This window comes from Nanorana parkeri, unplaced genomic scaffold, assembly GCF_000935625.1.
Source record: "Nanorana parkeri isolate BGI_ZX_2015 unplaced genomic scaffold, ASM93562v1 scaffold619, whole genome shotgun sequence".
Taxonomy (NCBI): Eukaryota; Metazoa; Chordata; class Amphibia; order Anura; family Dicroglossidae; genus Nanorana; species Nanorana parkeri.
In genome coordinates, this window is record NW_017306887.1 from 765,183 (window position 1) to 782,154 (window position 16,972).

Sequence of the window (16,972 nt, forward strand, 5' to 3'; positions counted from 1 at the left end):
CAGGACAGTGGCATCACTGTGTAATTGTTATCCTCTCTTTGTTCTCCTTCTTCTGTGACCTACTTACACCTCCATGTACAGTTGCACTGGTAGCACTGTTCAATGTGCCATAGAGCAATGCAGAAAACCCATATAACAATAAAAAGTCATATAAAAAGAGCACACACAGAGAATTATTTAATTTAGTAAAAACTAGTATCAATAAAATTGCCTATAGTAAGCATCTATCAGGCATATTTCAAGCTTCAGTGGGCATTCAGAAAGCATGTAGCATCTGCTACACACAACCAGTCCACTAAAGCTTGCTGAAAGAGGAACTGAACCCAAAAAGAAGCTGACAGAGGGCAAAGGGCTAGTGGCCTTTGGTCTCCCTGCAGCTGATCTTTTACCATTACTGTTATCATGCCTTGTTCTGCCATCTTAGTAGAGGTAGGGCTTTGGTTCCTCATGTCAGTGCCTCCAGCAAGGAGAACAGTGATCAGCAAAATAGTGACATCTGCGAATCTCACGCCAATGGCAGCAGTGCCTTATATCTCTCAAAGCAGATATACAGCTATGGGTGACACTGGGGCAAGAAATGGGGGTCAGGGGCTGCAGTCATCGCCAAAGCATGGACAGCAATAATAATATTGTTAGAAAGTTTAACCCCAATTAACCTCTCGGCATGAGGTGAAAAAAAATAGTGCATGCTATTGTGGAATCATGCATTGCAGCACAATGCGCACCTGCCAGGAGATGCAGTCGGAAGTCATTCAGGATGAATAGCAATGCAGTGCACCCAGCATGCTGCTAGCATTCCTTGCAAGGCTTTCCCTTTAATGAGGCAGCCTGAGGCTATTGCCTCAGGCAGCGTTTCTTTGGGTCGCATGGGGGCCAACAGGCAGAGTGGCCTGTTTGTCGTACACTAGGTGCTCTTCTGCAAAATGTTTGCAGTGTGCCTGCCACCCCCTTTCTGGCCAGAGCATCCAAGGTTTTTAAAGCCAGGCGGGGAGATATGCACGGTCCATAAACATCTCCCCACCCAGCTCTAAGCAATCTGGGACACTCTGGCAAGTGTCCTGCCCACTTGTTGCCAGGAGCTTGGCAGGACGCCGTCTGGAGTGTCCCAGTAAGAGTCAGGTGCGGAGATGCAGAGCCTGCAGAAGTTGGCATCACTATCGTGTCTGGTGGCACTGGCTCCTCTACCCACCTCCCGCTGCTCTGATTGCATGCACCCCCCACCACTACCCCCCCCCCCCTTCCCCAGCCTCAGGCGGCAAAAAGGCAAGGGACACCCTTATTTTAGAACATATTCACTAGTGTAAACATTGTAAAAAGGCAAAAGTGGTGTTTTTATTTTTAATTTGTCGGAGGTTCTGCTGTAACTTTTCGACAATTTTGCCAGAACGATTTCAGTTAGTTTTACCTTTATTTCTTGACATTGTCTCATCCGCTCCAGAAATCATTTCATTCCCTTCGGTGTCATGAATATTTTATGAACGTTTTCAAAGACTGGGTTTACTTATATGTAAAAACTCGGTATCCTCCTTACACCTCATCCAGAGATGAGATGCCCGATCCTTCCTCCCTCTCCTGCTCCTTAACATTGCGTTCTGTCATTCCTCAATAATAATCATAAACACGGCTATATAAGTGATTTGGTTTAGTCCGCTTTCAAGTAAATTGAAAACCGTTTGATGGAGTGTTAAGCGCGCCGCATTATGGATCCGACATAAATTCTATACTTTCCCCCTTTTACAAGTGAAAAATTCCCTTAAGCTACTAAAATAATCATCGGCATTTCAGGGGGAAAAAAAAACAGGTTTAAGAGAAGTTTATAAGCCTATGGAAGAATTTGATCTTTTCCTCAAATTGCATATCGTTTTTCATTGCGCTTTCCATCGCTCTTCCGTTAATGCTTTCTGTAGAATTATTCCTGCACGTGTGACTTTCTTGAATGTCCCCGGGCAAGCCGGAGAAAATCATAATATAACAGCAATCAGTTTCTGATGAGACTCTTATTATTATTGATCAGTTATACTTTATTTAAAGTGAAACTCTCGTTCAAATGTTCTTTTCTCATTACCTATGTTGTACAGATTGCTTGTCAATTAAATAAGTGTGTACGTGTTTTAAAGTGTATCTAAAACTCAAGGACCAACATGTAATATATTGCAGCTTACCAGCCCAGACGGGGATCTGCATTAGTTTTCATTGTTAGGCTTTTTTTTTTCACCTGCTGATCCTGCCAGTAACACACCTCCTGTCCTAGGGTGACAACGTTTAAGGCTTGTTCACACCATTTGCGGTGACTGTCAGTTTTCTGTACTGGATCAACACCGGTGACCCCAAGGGCAATGCAATGCGCAATGCCTCCAGGACTTCTCTAGAGTCTCTCCCATGCTCTAGAACTCTTTACCCCAACCTGTCAGACTATCTTCCACCCTGACTGCCTTTAGGTGATCCCTTAAGACTCATCTCTTCAGGGAAGCCTATCCCACGTCAAACTAACCACTCAACCATCAGGTTCTCAGACAATTCATCCCCACACCGCTACCTCGTCATGTATCACTTGCCCCTCCCTTCCAGATTGTAAGCCCTCATGGGGCAGGGCCCTCTTTACCATCTTGTCTTGAATTGTATTGTGACTGTAATGTCTTCCTTATATTGTAAAGCGCTGCGCAAACTGTTGGCGCTATATACATCCTGTATAATAATAATGCAGTCATGGCTGCGGAGGTCACTGAACTGCAACATAGCACTTTCTGTGCGGAGACCTTGAATGGAGTATGTACTTTGTTCGCTGCCAATATAGTAAAAAAAAAGTATACGGTGCCTTGTGTAGTGGTGCCTAACACAAGACACTGCTATACACCATTGCCACTCAGTGGGCACCAGTCGCATGCCAAAACGGAGCGTTTTAGCATGCAGCTTGTGTGAACCCAACTTACTGAATGTATGTGGAAGTAGCCTTGTTGTCGTCACTCCAGGACACCAAGTATGTTAGGACTACAGGACACTTACAGAAGTATGTTAGAACTACAGTACTCCCTTCTCATCTCCATAACATGTGGGGGAGATGTCCTGTAATCTATCCCACGTCAATTGGTCAGGGCTAATAACAAAGCTTGAGCTACAACTATAGAATGCACAGGGCAGCATTGGATTTCTGGCAGGATCAACAGGGTCATGGAACAGATATAACAAACACTTTCAGTGGTATATTTAAAGGGTTAGTTCACCTTTAGGCACATTTCCAACAAAATCCCCCATATATGTCAGCATCCCCAGCACATTACACTGTTTAGCTTTTATAAAAGGTGAACCCTTTCCACTCCATACCTGTAGGCTGTGTGTGGCCTGTCTGCAAAAACTCTTGGTATGATCCCCCCGCCCCCCACACACACGCGTTGACCTTTGAAAGCGATGAGTACTGTGGCTCATTCCAACATTAACTCTTTAACAAGCCAAAATGGCAAATAATTGAAGTTCCTGTTTAGACTTCATTCACACGAGAAAAGGCCGGCACGTACAGCTCCGTGCTGCGTGCGCGGCCGTATCGGGCCGCTCCCAGGAAGGACAGGTGCTGCGTGTGATTAGTACGCAGCCCCTGTCCTTCTCTATGGGAGTATGTGGCCGTACGCCGCCCTACGCTCACCCGCCCTGCACGTCCGTGCGGGTGAGCGTACTCATACTATGATATGATGGATCCTGTCTGCGTCCGAACCGGGACACCCACACCTGTATGGATCTGCACTTGAAGTGAGTGTAGGGCGGCATATGGCCGCATACTCCTATAGAGAAGAACAGGGGCTGCGTACTAATCACACGCAGCACCTGTCCTTCCCGAGAGCTGCCCGATAGGGCCGTGCACGCAGCATGGATCTGTACGGGCTGGCTATTTCTCATGTGAAGGAGGCCTTATGGTTTACATAAAATATAAGATGATTATGCATGTAATAATCTTACTGTACAATCTCCTTTAGATCAACAACAGCTTGCAGTATGGGGTTGGGTATGCAAGAAAAATAATGAATTTGTTTTTGTACTGAGCGTTATTAGAGTCTCAGAGCTAAACCTATTCGCTAAAAATCTCAAGAGGCTTTGACATTAATGTCATGACATGATGTTAATGTCATTCAAAAGTCTATTGAAATCTTTTTGAATCTGCAGGTGTCATTAGGGAAATATATGGGGATCCTGCCATGGAGGTTCTTGTTTAGACACTTCTTGTTATGGGGTGACAACTGCCTCTTAATTGTCTCATTTGCCTCTGGTTGAAGCTTCAAGCAGCCATGCCGACACACATTGCACTGGCATGGTTACCATCAGGAAAGGACCTGAATCCTATGAACGTCCTAATCCTCTAATTGGCTAACGGCAGTGTAGTCTGTATTGGCTTCCACCAAAACTGTGGATTGTATGATCGTGACAGAGACAAATGTTATGAGTTATTCCAACGCTATATTAATTAGTAGAGCATAACATTACTCAGAAGTAGACATGTGCACTGCCCAAAAATTTGTTTCGTTTCGTTTTAAATTCGGATTTGTGTTATTTTGTTTTTCAGGATTCGGGTGTGAAAGTCAATTCGGATTCGGAATTCGGATTCGGACGAAATTCGGTAGCGTTAGTACGAACGTTCGTTTCGTTTTCTGTTCTTATTCGTTTCTTATTCGTTTCTTATTCGTTTTGTTTGCAGCAAAAGTGACATTTGAGGGGGAAAAAATATTTTTCTCCTTCTCTAATGTCACTTTGCTCCAACGAACGAAACGAATAAGAAATGAATAAGAAACGAATAAGAACAGAAAACGAAACGAACGTTCGTGCGAACGCTACCGAATTTCGGAAATGGAAATTCGGATTCGTTTGCATTCGTTATGTCTGTAATTCGGAATTCGGATACATCCGAATGTCCGAATTTTTACGAAAATTCGTCCGAATTTCGATTCGGAACGAAACGAATCGCACATGTCTACTCAAAAGTAATCCATTAATAGGAGTTCTTTCAGCAAAGCCCGGAGTTATAATTATTTCATGCCTTTTGCCCGATGGTAATTTATTCAATGGAATTATTGTGTCTGGTACATACACAAATATAACATTACACAGTATAGCGATGCCTGAGACTGCTTCCACTGGAAAGTCTCTGACCTGTATGTCTTCGTTCCTCCCTGAGAACATGAAAATGAAATTAAATGCATTTGTTTCATACCGCCATGTCCTCGGGGAAGTTGATGTATATATTATGTTTGTTTGGTTAAAAACTGCGGCTGCAATGCAGAGGGAAAACTGACAGACAGCCATGAGGTTGTAGCGAGTGAGTTGGTGTGCAACTCTCCAGTGAAAATAGGATTTTAAACAAAATGACCTTAAGTGTTCTTACTGCGGAATGTGGGGGGCACCTGGGGGCAGGTGTGTGCTTAGAAATTCTGTCCACAGCAAAGGCAAAGGTATGGGATGGGATGGAAGGGAACCTATTGAGCACAAGCTTAGTTTAAATCTTTGAAAGGGTAGTAGTCTATGTCTCCCACATCTAACTACCTCCAGCCTTGGTAACTCTGCCACATGCAGTCATTCTGGTCAGAGCAAGCTGCCCATATAGGCCCTGTTTAGGTAATTTAGGTGCACTGTGCACAGTCTGTGCAGTAATACACTCCAACAGGCTATAGTCTCTGCCCTTAGGGCCACTGGGGCTTATATAGTTCCCTCCAGTCTTGGGAACCCTTCCTCTTCCAGTTGCAGTCTTTACAGTCATAGTAAGTTACTCACATTGACCTCATTGCAGGTCCTCAAGGCACACTTTGCACAGCCTCTGTAGCAACACACACCAATGGACTCTAGTTCCCATCCATAGGGCTATTCCAAGTGGGACTTTTGTATAGTAATGAAACCCTTCCCTCTTTCCTTCTACATCTCTGAACTGCTAAGTTCAGCATCTATAGAACTGCTGGGGCAGAGTACTCACATATATCTTATATAGCCCCACTGGAACACTCTATGCAGTAACAAACACCAAAAAACCCTAGTTCCAATCCATAGGACCACTGGCGCTGATACACATACTGCCATCCTTGATAACTCTGCTGGAATCTTTAAAGTCACATCAGGCTACTTACATAGACGCCCACATAGGTTCTCTAGGTGCTTTCTGCACAATGTATGCCAAAACACACACCAACAACCCCTAGTGCCAGTCCATAGGACCACTGGGACGTATACTGACACCTTCAGGCTTGTATTATTATTATTATTATTATACAGGATTTATATATCATTAATAGTTTGTGTGGCAGTTTACAATATAAGGAAGACATTATAGTTACAATACAATTCAAGACAAGATGGTTAGGAAGGTCTTGGTAACGCCTTTTCAAGCTGCAGTTTTCACAGTCAACAGTCTGCTCACATAGACCCGATACAATATAAGAAAGACATTATAGTTACAGTACAGTTCAAGACAAGATGGTTAGGATGCCCTTGGTAACGCCTTTTCCAGCTGCAGTTTTCACAGGCAACAGTCTGCTCACATAGACCCGATATAGGTCATTTAAGTGCGCTCTGCACATCCTGTGTAGTACCATGCATCAACAACCTCTAGAGCCACCAGGATAACACACTTGTGTCAGGAGTATTGTACACCAAGGAAACCCTCCCCTCTCTTCTTCCTGGAGGGCCCTTGATACAGTACTATTGATTGAATGCTGCATAACTGATAAGCCATAGCAACTTTTAGGTTTCTTTTTTATACCGTATATGAAAAGTAAAATGGCACTTTTGTAACCCTGTGGGAATTTGATGATGATACTTAAAAGCAGCAACATTTTTCCAAATCGTTAGATTAGATTCCAGAATAGTTTATCTGCGAAGAGGCTTTATGTATCTCTGCTTTGGATTGCCGAGTATGTATAAGATCAGTGGGCGCCAAAGCATACAAATGAAAAGAAGTTAATTAGATCTTCGAGTCTTCGATGGAAAGGTTTTGAATAAACAGAAATTGGTCGGGAAACTGATATATTTTGTCAGTGCAAATATACGTAAATCCTCAGCAGATGTCACCTTTTTTCAGACCCGTCCTATTCCTTCCACAGAATTAAATTTGGAATATCAATATTTAATAGGCTCAGCCGTCATCAGCGCTGATAACGTCTCGTCACAAAAGCGGAGGAAATTGTAAGGTGTTAGTGACAGTCTACAAGGTTATCTTCTGTCATTTTCCAGAAAGGAAAATGTGGTAATTGTGCAGTGTTGGGGTTTATTCCACATTTAACGGAAAATTTTTCAAGATGGGTAGCAATTTATAAAAACAAAATAACTTCTTGTTCACTGTTTATACTGCAGTATGAGGTCCGGCCTGCACTTTTCTTATGGTAGATCTAAACCCAATTATTAAAGCTTATACTGTGTACTCTTTAGCATGTTAATGTCATTTCAAAAGTTGTTTCCAAATTTTTGATACTGCTGCATTTATTTAAAGAATACATGATGATACTGCCATTAAGGTCCTTGTCCAGGCCCTTCCTGTTATGGGGTGAGCTCCATCTCCCAATTGTGCTTCTGCGTTGTCACATGGGCCCTAGTGGTGACTACAAGCTGCTGTGCCAATGCACATTGCACAGGAATGGCCCACTGCTGCCACTTTCGCGAAACCACTCCTGAGCAATGATGTGCAGCCAATACTGGAGCGAGTGCATGTACACAGGCAGTGGCTGCCAGAGGCTGGAGGAGATCAGAAGCTCTAATTCCACCTTCTCTCCCTTAGCTAAATTGCACTAACCCCCCCCCCCCCTAGCTACTTATGTTATCTGAAGGGTTGTGGTTAGCACAGTTCAGCTATGGGATTGGGAGGGCAGTTATAGGGAATCTTGACTTTGAAGTGCCCTCACACTAGGGTGCAATATTTTTATGATAATAAAGTACTAATTAATACATTAATATATAAGAATATACTATTCGTAATCGTGACAGGGTCTTTCTATATAACACGTGGTTCAGTGCCTGGGGAAGCAACTATAGATGGGGCAGCACCAAACCTTAAACTCTACAAAATGCTTGCATCAGCACAGAAAGCCTGTGACAACTTTATTTTTCCAGAGTAGGTTCAACTGGTCCTTGAAAAATAGTAAAACTGAGCCAACAGGGCCAGTGCTTAGGGCAGCAGAGTTGAAGGGGCCACTAGTTCTTAACATGTACAAACTGTGATAGCCTTTTTCCCCTCTACTGGCCACCTCTGGACATTAGTGATTCAAAATAGCAAGAGAACTGTAGGGAAAAGGGAGAACAGAGCATGCCCACAAGATTTAGAAGCATCCCTATTGTTCTAGAAACTTGAAATCTACTCTTCTCTAGTGTGTGTGGATGTACAGATGATTAGTAGTTCTGCATACAAAGACTTCACAGCAGTTCATTGTAGTATAGTTTTTACCAAAATAGTTATATGACACAAGGGGAAGGATTTGTACAAAGGGTTTCAGGTTTACCTGGGGCAGTAAGGGGCCTTAATACAGCTGTGTATAGGCTGTGAATGTTTGTGCTACAATGAGTGAAGTAGTTCTATTACAGTAGATGTTAGCGTCTTTATTCTGAGAACAGTTTTTGGAGCTCATAATAGAAGTCATCACAATAGAATGTCACTATGTCGCCCAGAAGAAGGGACCCTGTGTGGCCCCAAAACGTTGGCTGTTTGACGCATGTGATGATTTAATAAAAAGTGCTTTACTTCTTGCACACATCATCGAGTGCTGGTGACTTCTATTATAGACTGTATCTACAACAGCGCCATCCGTGTGGTCACTTCAAGCACCAACCTTTCATCCAAGGTCTGTACACTGTATGGAGTGCAGGTGATTTCAGATTATCAGTTTTTGGAGCTGCCAGGAGGGTCCAAGTCACATACAGTATTTACAGATTTTCCTGAAAATCCTCTCAGATGTCTGGTTACAGCAGTGGTGGACAGTGTTCAAGACCCAATTTTGGGGTCTCCTATTCATGCAGTGCCCAAGTAGAAACAAATATTATGGTCTAAGGTCATACAGTGAACACCAATGAAATATTGTCTAAATAGAATCATGAACATATAGGAGAAGCATTCTGTCTGTCTCAGTGATGGTCATTAAGGAAGTGAAGGAACTACTCATTGGCAAATACCACCAGGATATATTGTACCTGGGGAAGAGTTGGAGTATCACCTCACCTGCCCAGGAATTGAGCAGTACCCAGGTCTACATAATGGTAGAAGGGAGTGCCAGTCCTGCCCATCCCATATCTTATATAAATGTGCTCCTGAACCCCAGAGAGCACGTGTGCAGCTGCCAGTAGTGCTTTCTGTAGAAATAGTATGTCTGCCATTGGCTTATAGAAAGTTTGCATGTCCCACTGTGGTCAAGCTTGACAGGCACAGATCTTCCCCTTAGGAACTGATGAGAAGCAAGAGTGAGGCAAGGCTTCTCTTGTAGCACTTTTTTTCTTATTTGACTCTTCAGCTCCCACTTTTTCTGTAACAGTCTTAGTGCCAATCATGTAACCATCCAACTTCCCCAAAACAGCCTTTGAATTGGTATCCTTGCTGTAAAACAGTTGAGAACATTCCTTAGAATAACTACATAACTAAATATGGTCCTTTAAAAACTGGCAAATTAGGAATCTCCTCCTCCGCTCTCTGTTTCCTTATTTCCCTAGAAGCACCGTACAGCCGCCTTGGTCAGGCCCTCATTATTTATAATTACACAGCTGCAGGTACATGTTAACACCAGCAAGATTAATACGAGCCGGCACCACAGCTCATCCAGAAACAAAGACAAGCATGGGCTGGAAATGTAAATGTTTGGGAAATTCTATGCATTGTTCAAATTATGCTTATCATGCAAGATGTGGCTGTGGGCACAGCGAGAACATTTTGTTAATGAAACAACGGGGGACATTATTAAAGCAAAGCATACAGGGGCAATGTACAGGACTCCAGGGGGTTATTTGTCAACGTCTGAGGACCATAGGCCGAGGGCAATGTGGTTGTAGAGTTTAAGGTTCACTGTTCACCTTAATGTAAATTCTACCAATTTAACATAGAAATATATATATATTTAAATAATCACAGATTCTATGGACTATTCATTGAAATGTATGCATTGTGTTGAAGCAGGATTGTAGGCAAAAAGCTATTTTCCTTGTATTTACAAATTTACACCTTTCTGCCAATCTGCTAGAGGGCGGCAGTACTGTTTAGAAGCTGCGGGCCTCTAGTCTGCTCATTGGACTCTGCACTGCTGTAGAGTCCAAGTGGCTTCCATTGTAATTACTGATGTGTAAAGGATTATCGTAAGATAGGTGTTAGGCAATGAAGCTCACCACAGTACAATCTGACAGTACAGTCTCCATCAGATCTACCAACAACTATGTATTGGTAGGGCCTTTAATATGCATGATTGAATACATATTGTCACGTACCTGGGTGGAGACTGAGCTAACCAGAGGGCTAGCCTTGCACCACTAGTCCAACTCCCCTGGGGATGATAGCAGGAGGAGTGGGGACTCAGGGACGCATGAGTGCCGCTGCGTTGGTAAACACGGCTTCTGAATTGAGTGCGTTGATCTCAGTACGGTAATGGCAGGGACTGGGCCACAGGCTAAGCAGTAGCGTGAAGTAAAGGGCTGGAGCTGACTTGAAGAGACACATCACAGAGTCCAAGCAGGGAAGCACGGTGGATGCCACAGGTGAATCAGGAACGTAGTCCAGGTCACAAGCCAGGGTCATTCACAGCGAAACACTTGCAAGGATAAGGTGCCAAATCGAGAAACACAGAGTAGTCGGGGGTCACAAGCCAGTATCGAACACAAGGAGGCCAGTTGTCGGGTAGAAGTGCCAAGTCGGTAATCAGAAGCAGAGTCAGGGATGAAGCCGGGTCAGAACACAGCAAGCCAAGCAGCAGGATCAAGAGACAGGAAACAGGATACAGCTGAGACAAGTCAGCAATGGATTCAGTACTCACACTCACTTTATAGTGGATCACTGCGTGCGTAACACTGCGTGCGTAACAGCGAGCTAGCGCTTGCGTGCACGGAATCCAATATGCGCGTGCCCATTATTATGAGCATATTTGCCCTTAAGCCTAAGGCTAGGAACACTTTGCAGGGCGCGCGCATGAGCCCGGGGTGGCTTTCTGGTCAGTACCTTGCACATATTGATTGGATTAGGTATGTCCTCATATAAAATAGTTTTGATTCATCTAAAGTTGATTGTACAAAGATTGTATGGTAAGATAGTAACGTAAATCATTACTAAGGGGTACATTTTTTTTAACATTTGCATAACCATTCATCCTGCAAAACTGTTTGTGTAATTGTTCTGTGTGAAGGGGCACAAAGAAGAAATGCTGATAGTATATTTTCCTTTCCAGGTTGAATGTAATAAATTATAGTGCATCAGGAAAGTACCACAATATTACCACTAGATGGAGTTGAGGATCCTTGGTATAAATACTTATTTCCTGTGATCCTCAGCACCATCTAGTGGCCATAATGTGGTATTTACCTGATGTTACATTTAACACAGAAAGAAGATAAACTAATAACATCTGTTTTATGCTCCATGCACACAGAAATGTACATTGCAGCTTGTACTCCTTAAAGGGCCAAAACTAGTTTTGGATAGAGCAAGGAAGGATTAGAACTTCTGTCTGTATTGAGAACATGGGGACACAACAGGGGGTTCAATCTCAGAATTCGTAGGGGTTGTTTCTTTTTACTGTGAGAGTAGTAAAATTGTAGCTGTGCCGCCCCAACAGGGGCATAGAATATGAGATGCATAGCCTCAGTTAATATTAGCATTGTTATATAGGTTAGAATTTATATAGTGTGATTTGCCTAACTATTTTCTCACAGCTAAATTCATGTGTTATCCTATGCTGCCATCTAGTGGCCTTTTGTTGTAACAAACATGCTTTCTGTAATTATTTCTCATGTGACGATGTATTTCCCCCTAGTGTAGCCCCTTCCTGCTTCCTGTGTGCAGTACTTCCTGTGTCATGGGCACAGCTACTAGCCACATGTAACAAGGACACACATGTAATCTGCACAGTACGTGGGATATACCCCAGTGGTTGACAGAAACCGGGATAAAACAAAGACTTAAAATGCTCAATGCAAACAAAGCAGTGATTCATTTCCACAGACGGTGGACTGCACTGAGAGCATTGATAAATTCCGGAAACTTCTTGCTGAGTTTCTGATTTCACTAAATGTACAGGGATATGGGAAGTGTTAGAGCCATATAGACACACACACACACACACACACACACACACACACACACACACACGTTGACCTGGAGGGACCTTTGTCTTTATTCAACCTCACCTACTATGTTACTATCTCTGAGTTTTACTTCTATCTGGTGCTCCATTAGAGATTCCCATGTTCCCTAAATGTCACTGTGACAAAGGTCTCACTAGACAGGAAGTGAGGGAAAATAGGTGAGTGCTGGGTGCCATACACCCCAAGCAATGGAAGACATCTAGTCATGGAATGGACTTACTGTGGTGGGCAGTGCTAGAGAGGAGTAATGCAGCCAATGTTTCTTTATTTCACACTTCTTGGGGCACCAGTAAAAAGAAAATTAAGTTGCAACTTGAATTGGATTTTTACAAAGAGTTTTCAAAGCTGCTATCTAGGGATTGCTTGAGAGCTATAACATAAGAAAGGGAACATTAAAGTGCGTACAATAACCTCTATGAACAGGTACTCTTAGATGGTATAGCAAAGGGACGTCATGAGCTTTGCTCTTTCCAGATTGCAAGAATTTGGGAAAACTGTGGACATTTCAAGGGTATAATTTTTCTATTAAAATGACAAAGTTTTTCCCGCTTCTGACTCCAGTATATGTAACCACGAGCCTTGGCTGTGTTTGTAATCACAGTCATTGGCAGATGGAGATTGTCTTCAAGAATTGGATGTAATATATTGGCAACCTACAGTCTTTAGATCAAATGGCAACACAATCTCATTATGTATTTATTCCCCGTTCCACCTCCCACTGCTCGCTATCATGCTTCTAGTAATTACTTGGGATGACGAGCAAGCGTTCTTGGCGCACGATCGGCATCACAAGTTCAATTAATTCCCTTTACTTTCAGCCTCTTCTAGATGATGACATTTCACTTTGCCGGAAGATGAGAGTTAATAACCAGCAGTTTTTCTGTATTGCATCTCTAAAGAATAAGAGACTTGCGAACTTCTGCGTCTTCCAGAAACCTTAGAAACGACACAGTTGTACATTGTTGTGTTATTTAAATCATTGAGCCTTTTGCACTGTACCTTGGTTTTAAAATTCATCTCATGCATCCGAGATTGTTGACCCAGCATCATAACTGGGTGTGATGAACTAAAAAGCGATTAAGAACTATTTTCTGCCTCACAGTGAAAGGGTAAAAGCATAATTAGCAAGATGACTGTCATCTAAAATGCTAAACGGTCATATTTCCATTCCTTTGCGGTAACATATCTGGATGCAATTATATGAACTGAGTTATCGGTGGTAGAATCAACACCTTATATAAGGGGACTAGCACCAAGTTAAAGTAATTGACTGTCAATTAGCAGACTGAGTTAGAAAACACAAACTTTACCGTTTAAAGCATCTAAGAGTAGGTTGAATTTAAAGGGCAAATCCATGCGAACGAATCAAGCAAGAACAAATGGAGTGATTGTGGGACATTCACAGCAGCAATCGTTGAAGAGACTGTGGCATTTACCAATGGCCATGCCACCCAACCTGGTTGGCCTTCTCCAAGGCATAGCATAGGCTGTCCCTATTCTTCTTGTAAAGGCCCATTGCTGTTTTGAACCCAGACATGGTAGTTCTAAAGTGAGGCTCTCAGTGTTAAAAACAATTTAAATTGCCTCCCCCCCCCCCTCATCATCTGACACCGAACCTTACCCTTGCCATTTGGGTGACCCCTCACTCATACCCTAAAACATCAACTGATTCCTCAAATGGACCCCTAACATTTATCCTTGAAACCAACACTTAATCCAACCCTAACACTTAGTTATTAAACCTCTTTATAAGCTTAACCTTTGTCCTAAATAAAATCTTTAAGGAGGATTTACCATAATCTAACGGTAAACCTGCCGCTTAGATATTTTTCCACTTTGGGCAGCACAGACAGTCCATCTTCAGGCACATTGGCTAACTATGAGCTGTGGCACACATTGGAAGGTGCTTCTGTTGGTAGATTCAGTCATGCTGAAGCTTATTTTATCAGGAACAAAACTATAATACACATTTCTATTGATGCGGAATATTAATTCAAGGAATGTCCTCTTCTTTTTTTCTCTAGTGTCAAGCCTACCTAAGCCACAAGTAAAGACGGCATCGTTGGGGCTGGCAGGGAAAGCAAGATCCCCACTTCTCCCAGTTTCAGTTCCAACAGCCCCAGAAGTGTCAGAGGAAAGCCACAAACATACAGATGACCCAGCCAGTGTAAGAGCACATTTCTATATATGCTGAATTTGTATCATTCTGTATTTCTTTCTTTGTTTTTTATTCATCACCATGCAATCTACTGATCACATTTAAAGCAAACCTGTAATGTAAAGTTACGGTTTTATTGATTAGAGAGATTGCACGGAGCATGTCAATTCCTTTGTTCCTCAGCTCCTACACCGCTACTGTCAGGGTTATTCACAAAAGGGTGAAGAGTTTGGAGAAGGCAGGAGAAGTGAACAATCTAGGATAACATAGCTGAACTGGAAAAATTCTCCACTTCAGCTCACTTTCCAGTTCAGCTATCTGATGTTGTCCTAGATTGTTCACTTCTCCTGCCTTCTCCAAACTCCTCACCCTTTCGTGAATAACCCTGTGTGTCTTATATTGACATAGGGGCTGGAAGGAGGAACCACTGCACACTGCACTGCACACCAAGCTGGGGACCAGGCACACTTTCCAGCAACAGTAGTGATCGGTGGTTCACGCAGCAGGATTAAATATCTTTTTTGCACTTATCTTAGTGAATGAAGTAAAGTTGTGCTGACTCTAATGAGCCAGACAAGTGCAATAATTTTTTTCTTGCATATATTTACATATTCTTTGCAAAGTTAATTTTTACTTAGGTCCACTTCAGTCACTAAGCTAACTGAAAATGAATTTGCAAAGTGAGCATTCTCTACTGATTATTAAATCAACCTTATTGTCAGACTAAGGTAGTCCTGAGCGTTTCAATTGAGCGTAGTCCACCTTTCTCAAGACACAATGTCTTGACAAAGATGGACTGAACTCCATTGAAACATTGATAATAAAATGCTGATGCTTTGGCTTATCTCTGCGCTGCAAGTCCCATGAGTGCCTCTAGATCTACATTGGATTTGTATTGATGTTTTTGTGGATGTGCACCCGGGCATTTACCTTACAAATAGAGTGCGGTGGCTACCTCTGGGATTCACATCAGTCCCTGCCCTCAAAGTGCTTACAAGCTAAGGTAACAAGTAATGAACAGAAAATGGAGCAGTTCAACTTTCCCACATCCACTAAGGCTCAGTTCTGGGGCTGAAACGCGTCAGTAGTTTTTGTTATTGACTGTTTTTATGACCTTTTGGGAATAAATTACTGGACTGATGCTGTTTTGAGTGCCGGCTTTCTATGGATTCTTACAATCTAAGGTCCCTATCTCATGTACTAAGAACAATTTAGACAGGAGCCAACCTACCCGCATGTCTTTGGGGTGTGATAGGAAACTTACACAAGCATAGGGAGAACATGCAAACTCCATGCAGATGGTGTCCTAGCTGATCCTGGAATCAAACTGGCGAGCCTGGTGCTGCAAGGCAGAAGTGCGAACCACGAGCCACTATGCTGCCTTCTGACCCCTCCTGCGTTTGGCGGTTCCCAGTGCACCATGGTATCTGGTAATAACATTGCAGTGGCTGCATTATTAACTGAACTGCCATGATAGCTGGCCTTTCCATATTACCATTTATTCCACTTTTAACTGATTTTTTTTTTCACCCCGCAGGTATACGAACAGGACGATTTAAGTGAACAAATGGCTAGTCTGGAGGGTTTGATGAAGCAGCTCAACGCTATCACAGGCTCCGCCTTCTGAGCTTAGAATTGGCTCCTTTCGCTGCTGCCGGAGCCTGGAAAAACATTGCAGAGCAATGTACTTTTAGCTCCCTTGGCAGCAAGGGGTTAATGGGACACCTAGGAGCATTGCAGCATACCAGTGTATTAAATCTCACCAGTGAAAACATCCACACAGACCACACAGGAATAACCCGTGGATTTATTACATCGAGAATCCTCATGACATCCTGGAATAATTTGTTACTCCGGAACTCTTTCTTCAAATCATTTTTATTTGCTCTGGAAACGTCTGGAGGGAGTTTTGGGGAAAAAGCCACATTATCTGAAAGACAAAATTCAGGAACGCCAATATGCCATACTCACTGCTTTCCTAGCTATGGAAGGAAAAAAATAATGATGACCGGCTTATGTTATGTTATGGTTTTAGATGATGATGAGGGCTGCAGGTGCTCCTTAGGGATTCTTATGGAAAAAAGGATAACCTCTGAATTCCCAGCTCGAGTTACCTACTGTGGCCTTTATAAGAGAGTCACAAATGTTTCAAAATTGCAACAGGAAGATTAAGGGGTCTATTTATAAAAAATGTGCATAGCTATATATCCAGAGAAACTGAATGCATATCAGTTCAGTGTAAATTAACCAACCGTTGTGAGAATGGGGCAAAATAAAATGTTGTTGGGCTATATGCCCTTCTGGTCCAATGTTCTTCAAATATTTTTGGCAGTAGTAACACACGATCACCATAGCAGCAATGGTTACATTTATCTGCTACTTCCCTCCAGATTCTCTAGAATTGTTACATTGTATCTCTTGTTATTACCATGTATTTATTTCCTATGATCCTCAGTGCCATCTATTTGGCACAAGGCAGTACTTTCCGGATTCATAATATTTGAAGAACATTCACCAAGAAGAGAA

General features: G+C 42.7%; 1 protein-coding gene across 1 annotated transcript in view; it reads left to right on the forward strand.

The window, feature by feature from the left end:
• Positions 1 to 16,276, forward strand: part of DCC (DCC netrin 1 receptor) — a 410,882-nt gene extending 394,606 nt beyond the window's left edge. Inside the window, exons 28-29 of the mRNA XM_018562973.1 lie at positions 14,313 to 14,455; positions 15,984 to 16,276. Coding sequence (XP_018418475.1) covers positions 14,313 to 14,455; positions 15,984 to 16,073 — 233 coding nt within the window. The 3' untranslated portion in view covers positions 16,074 to 16,276. The remainder of the gene's footprint in view (positions 1 to 14,312; positions 14,456 to 15,983) is intronic.
• Positions 16,277 to 16,972: the final 696 nt, after the last annotated feature.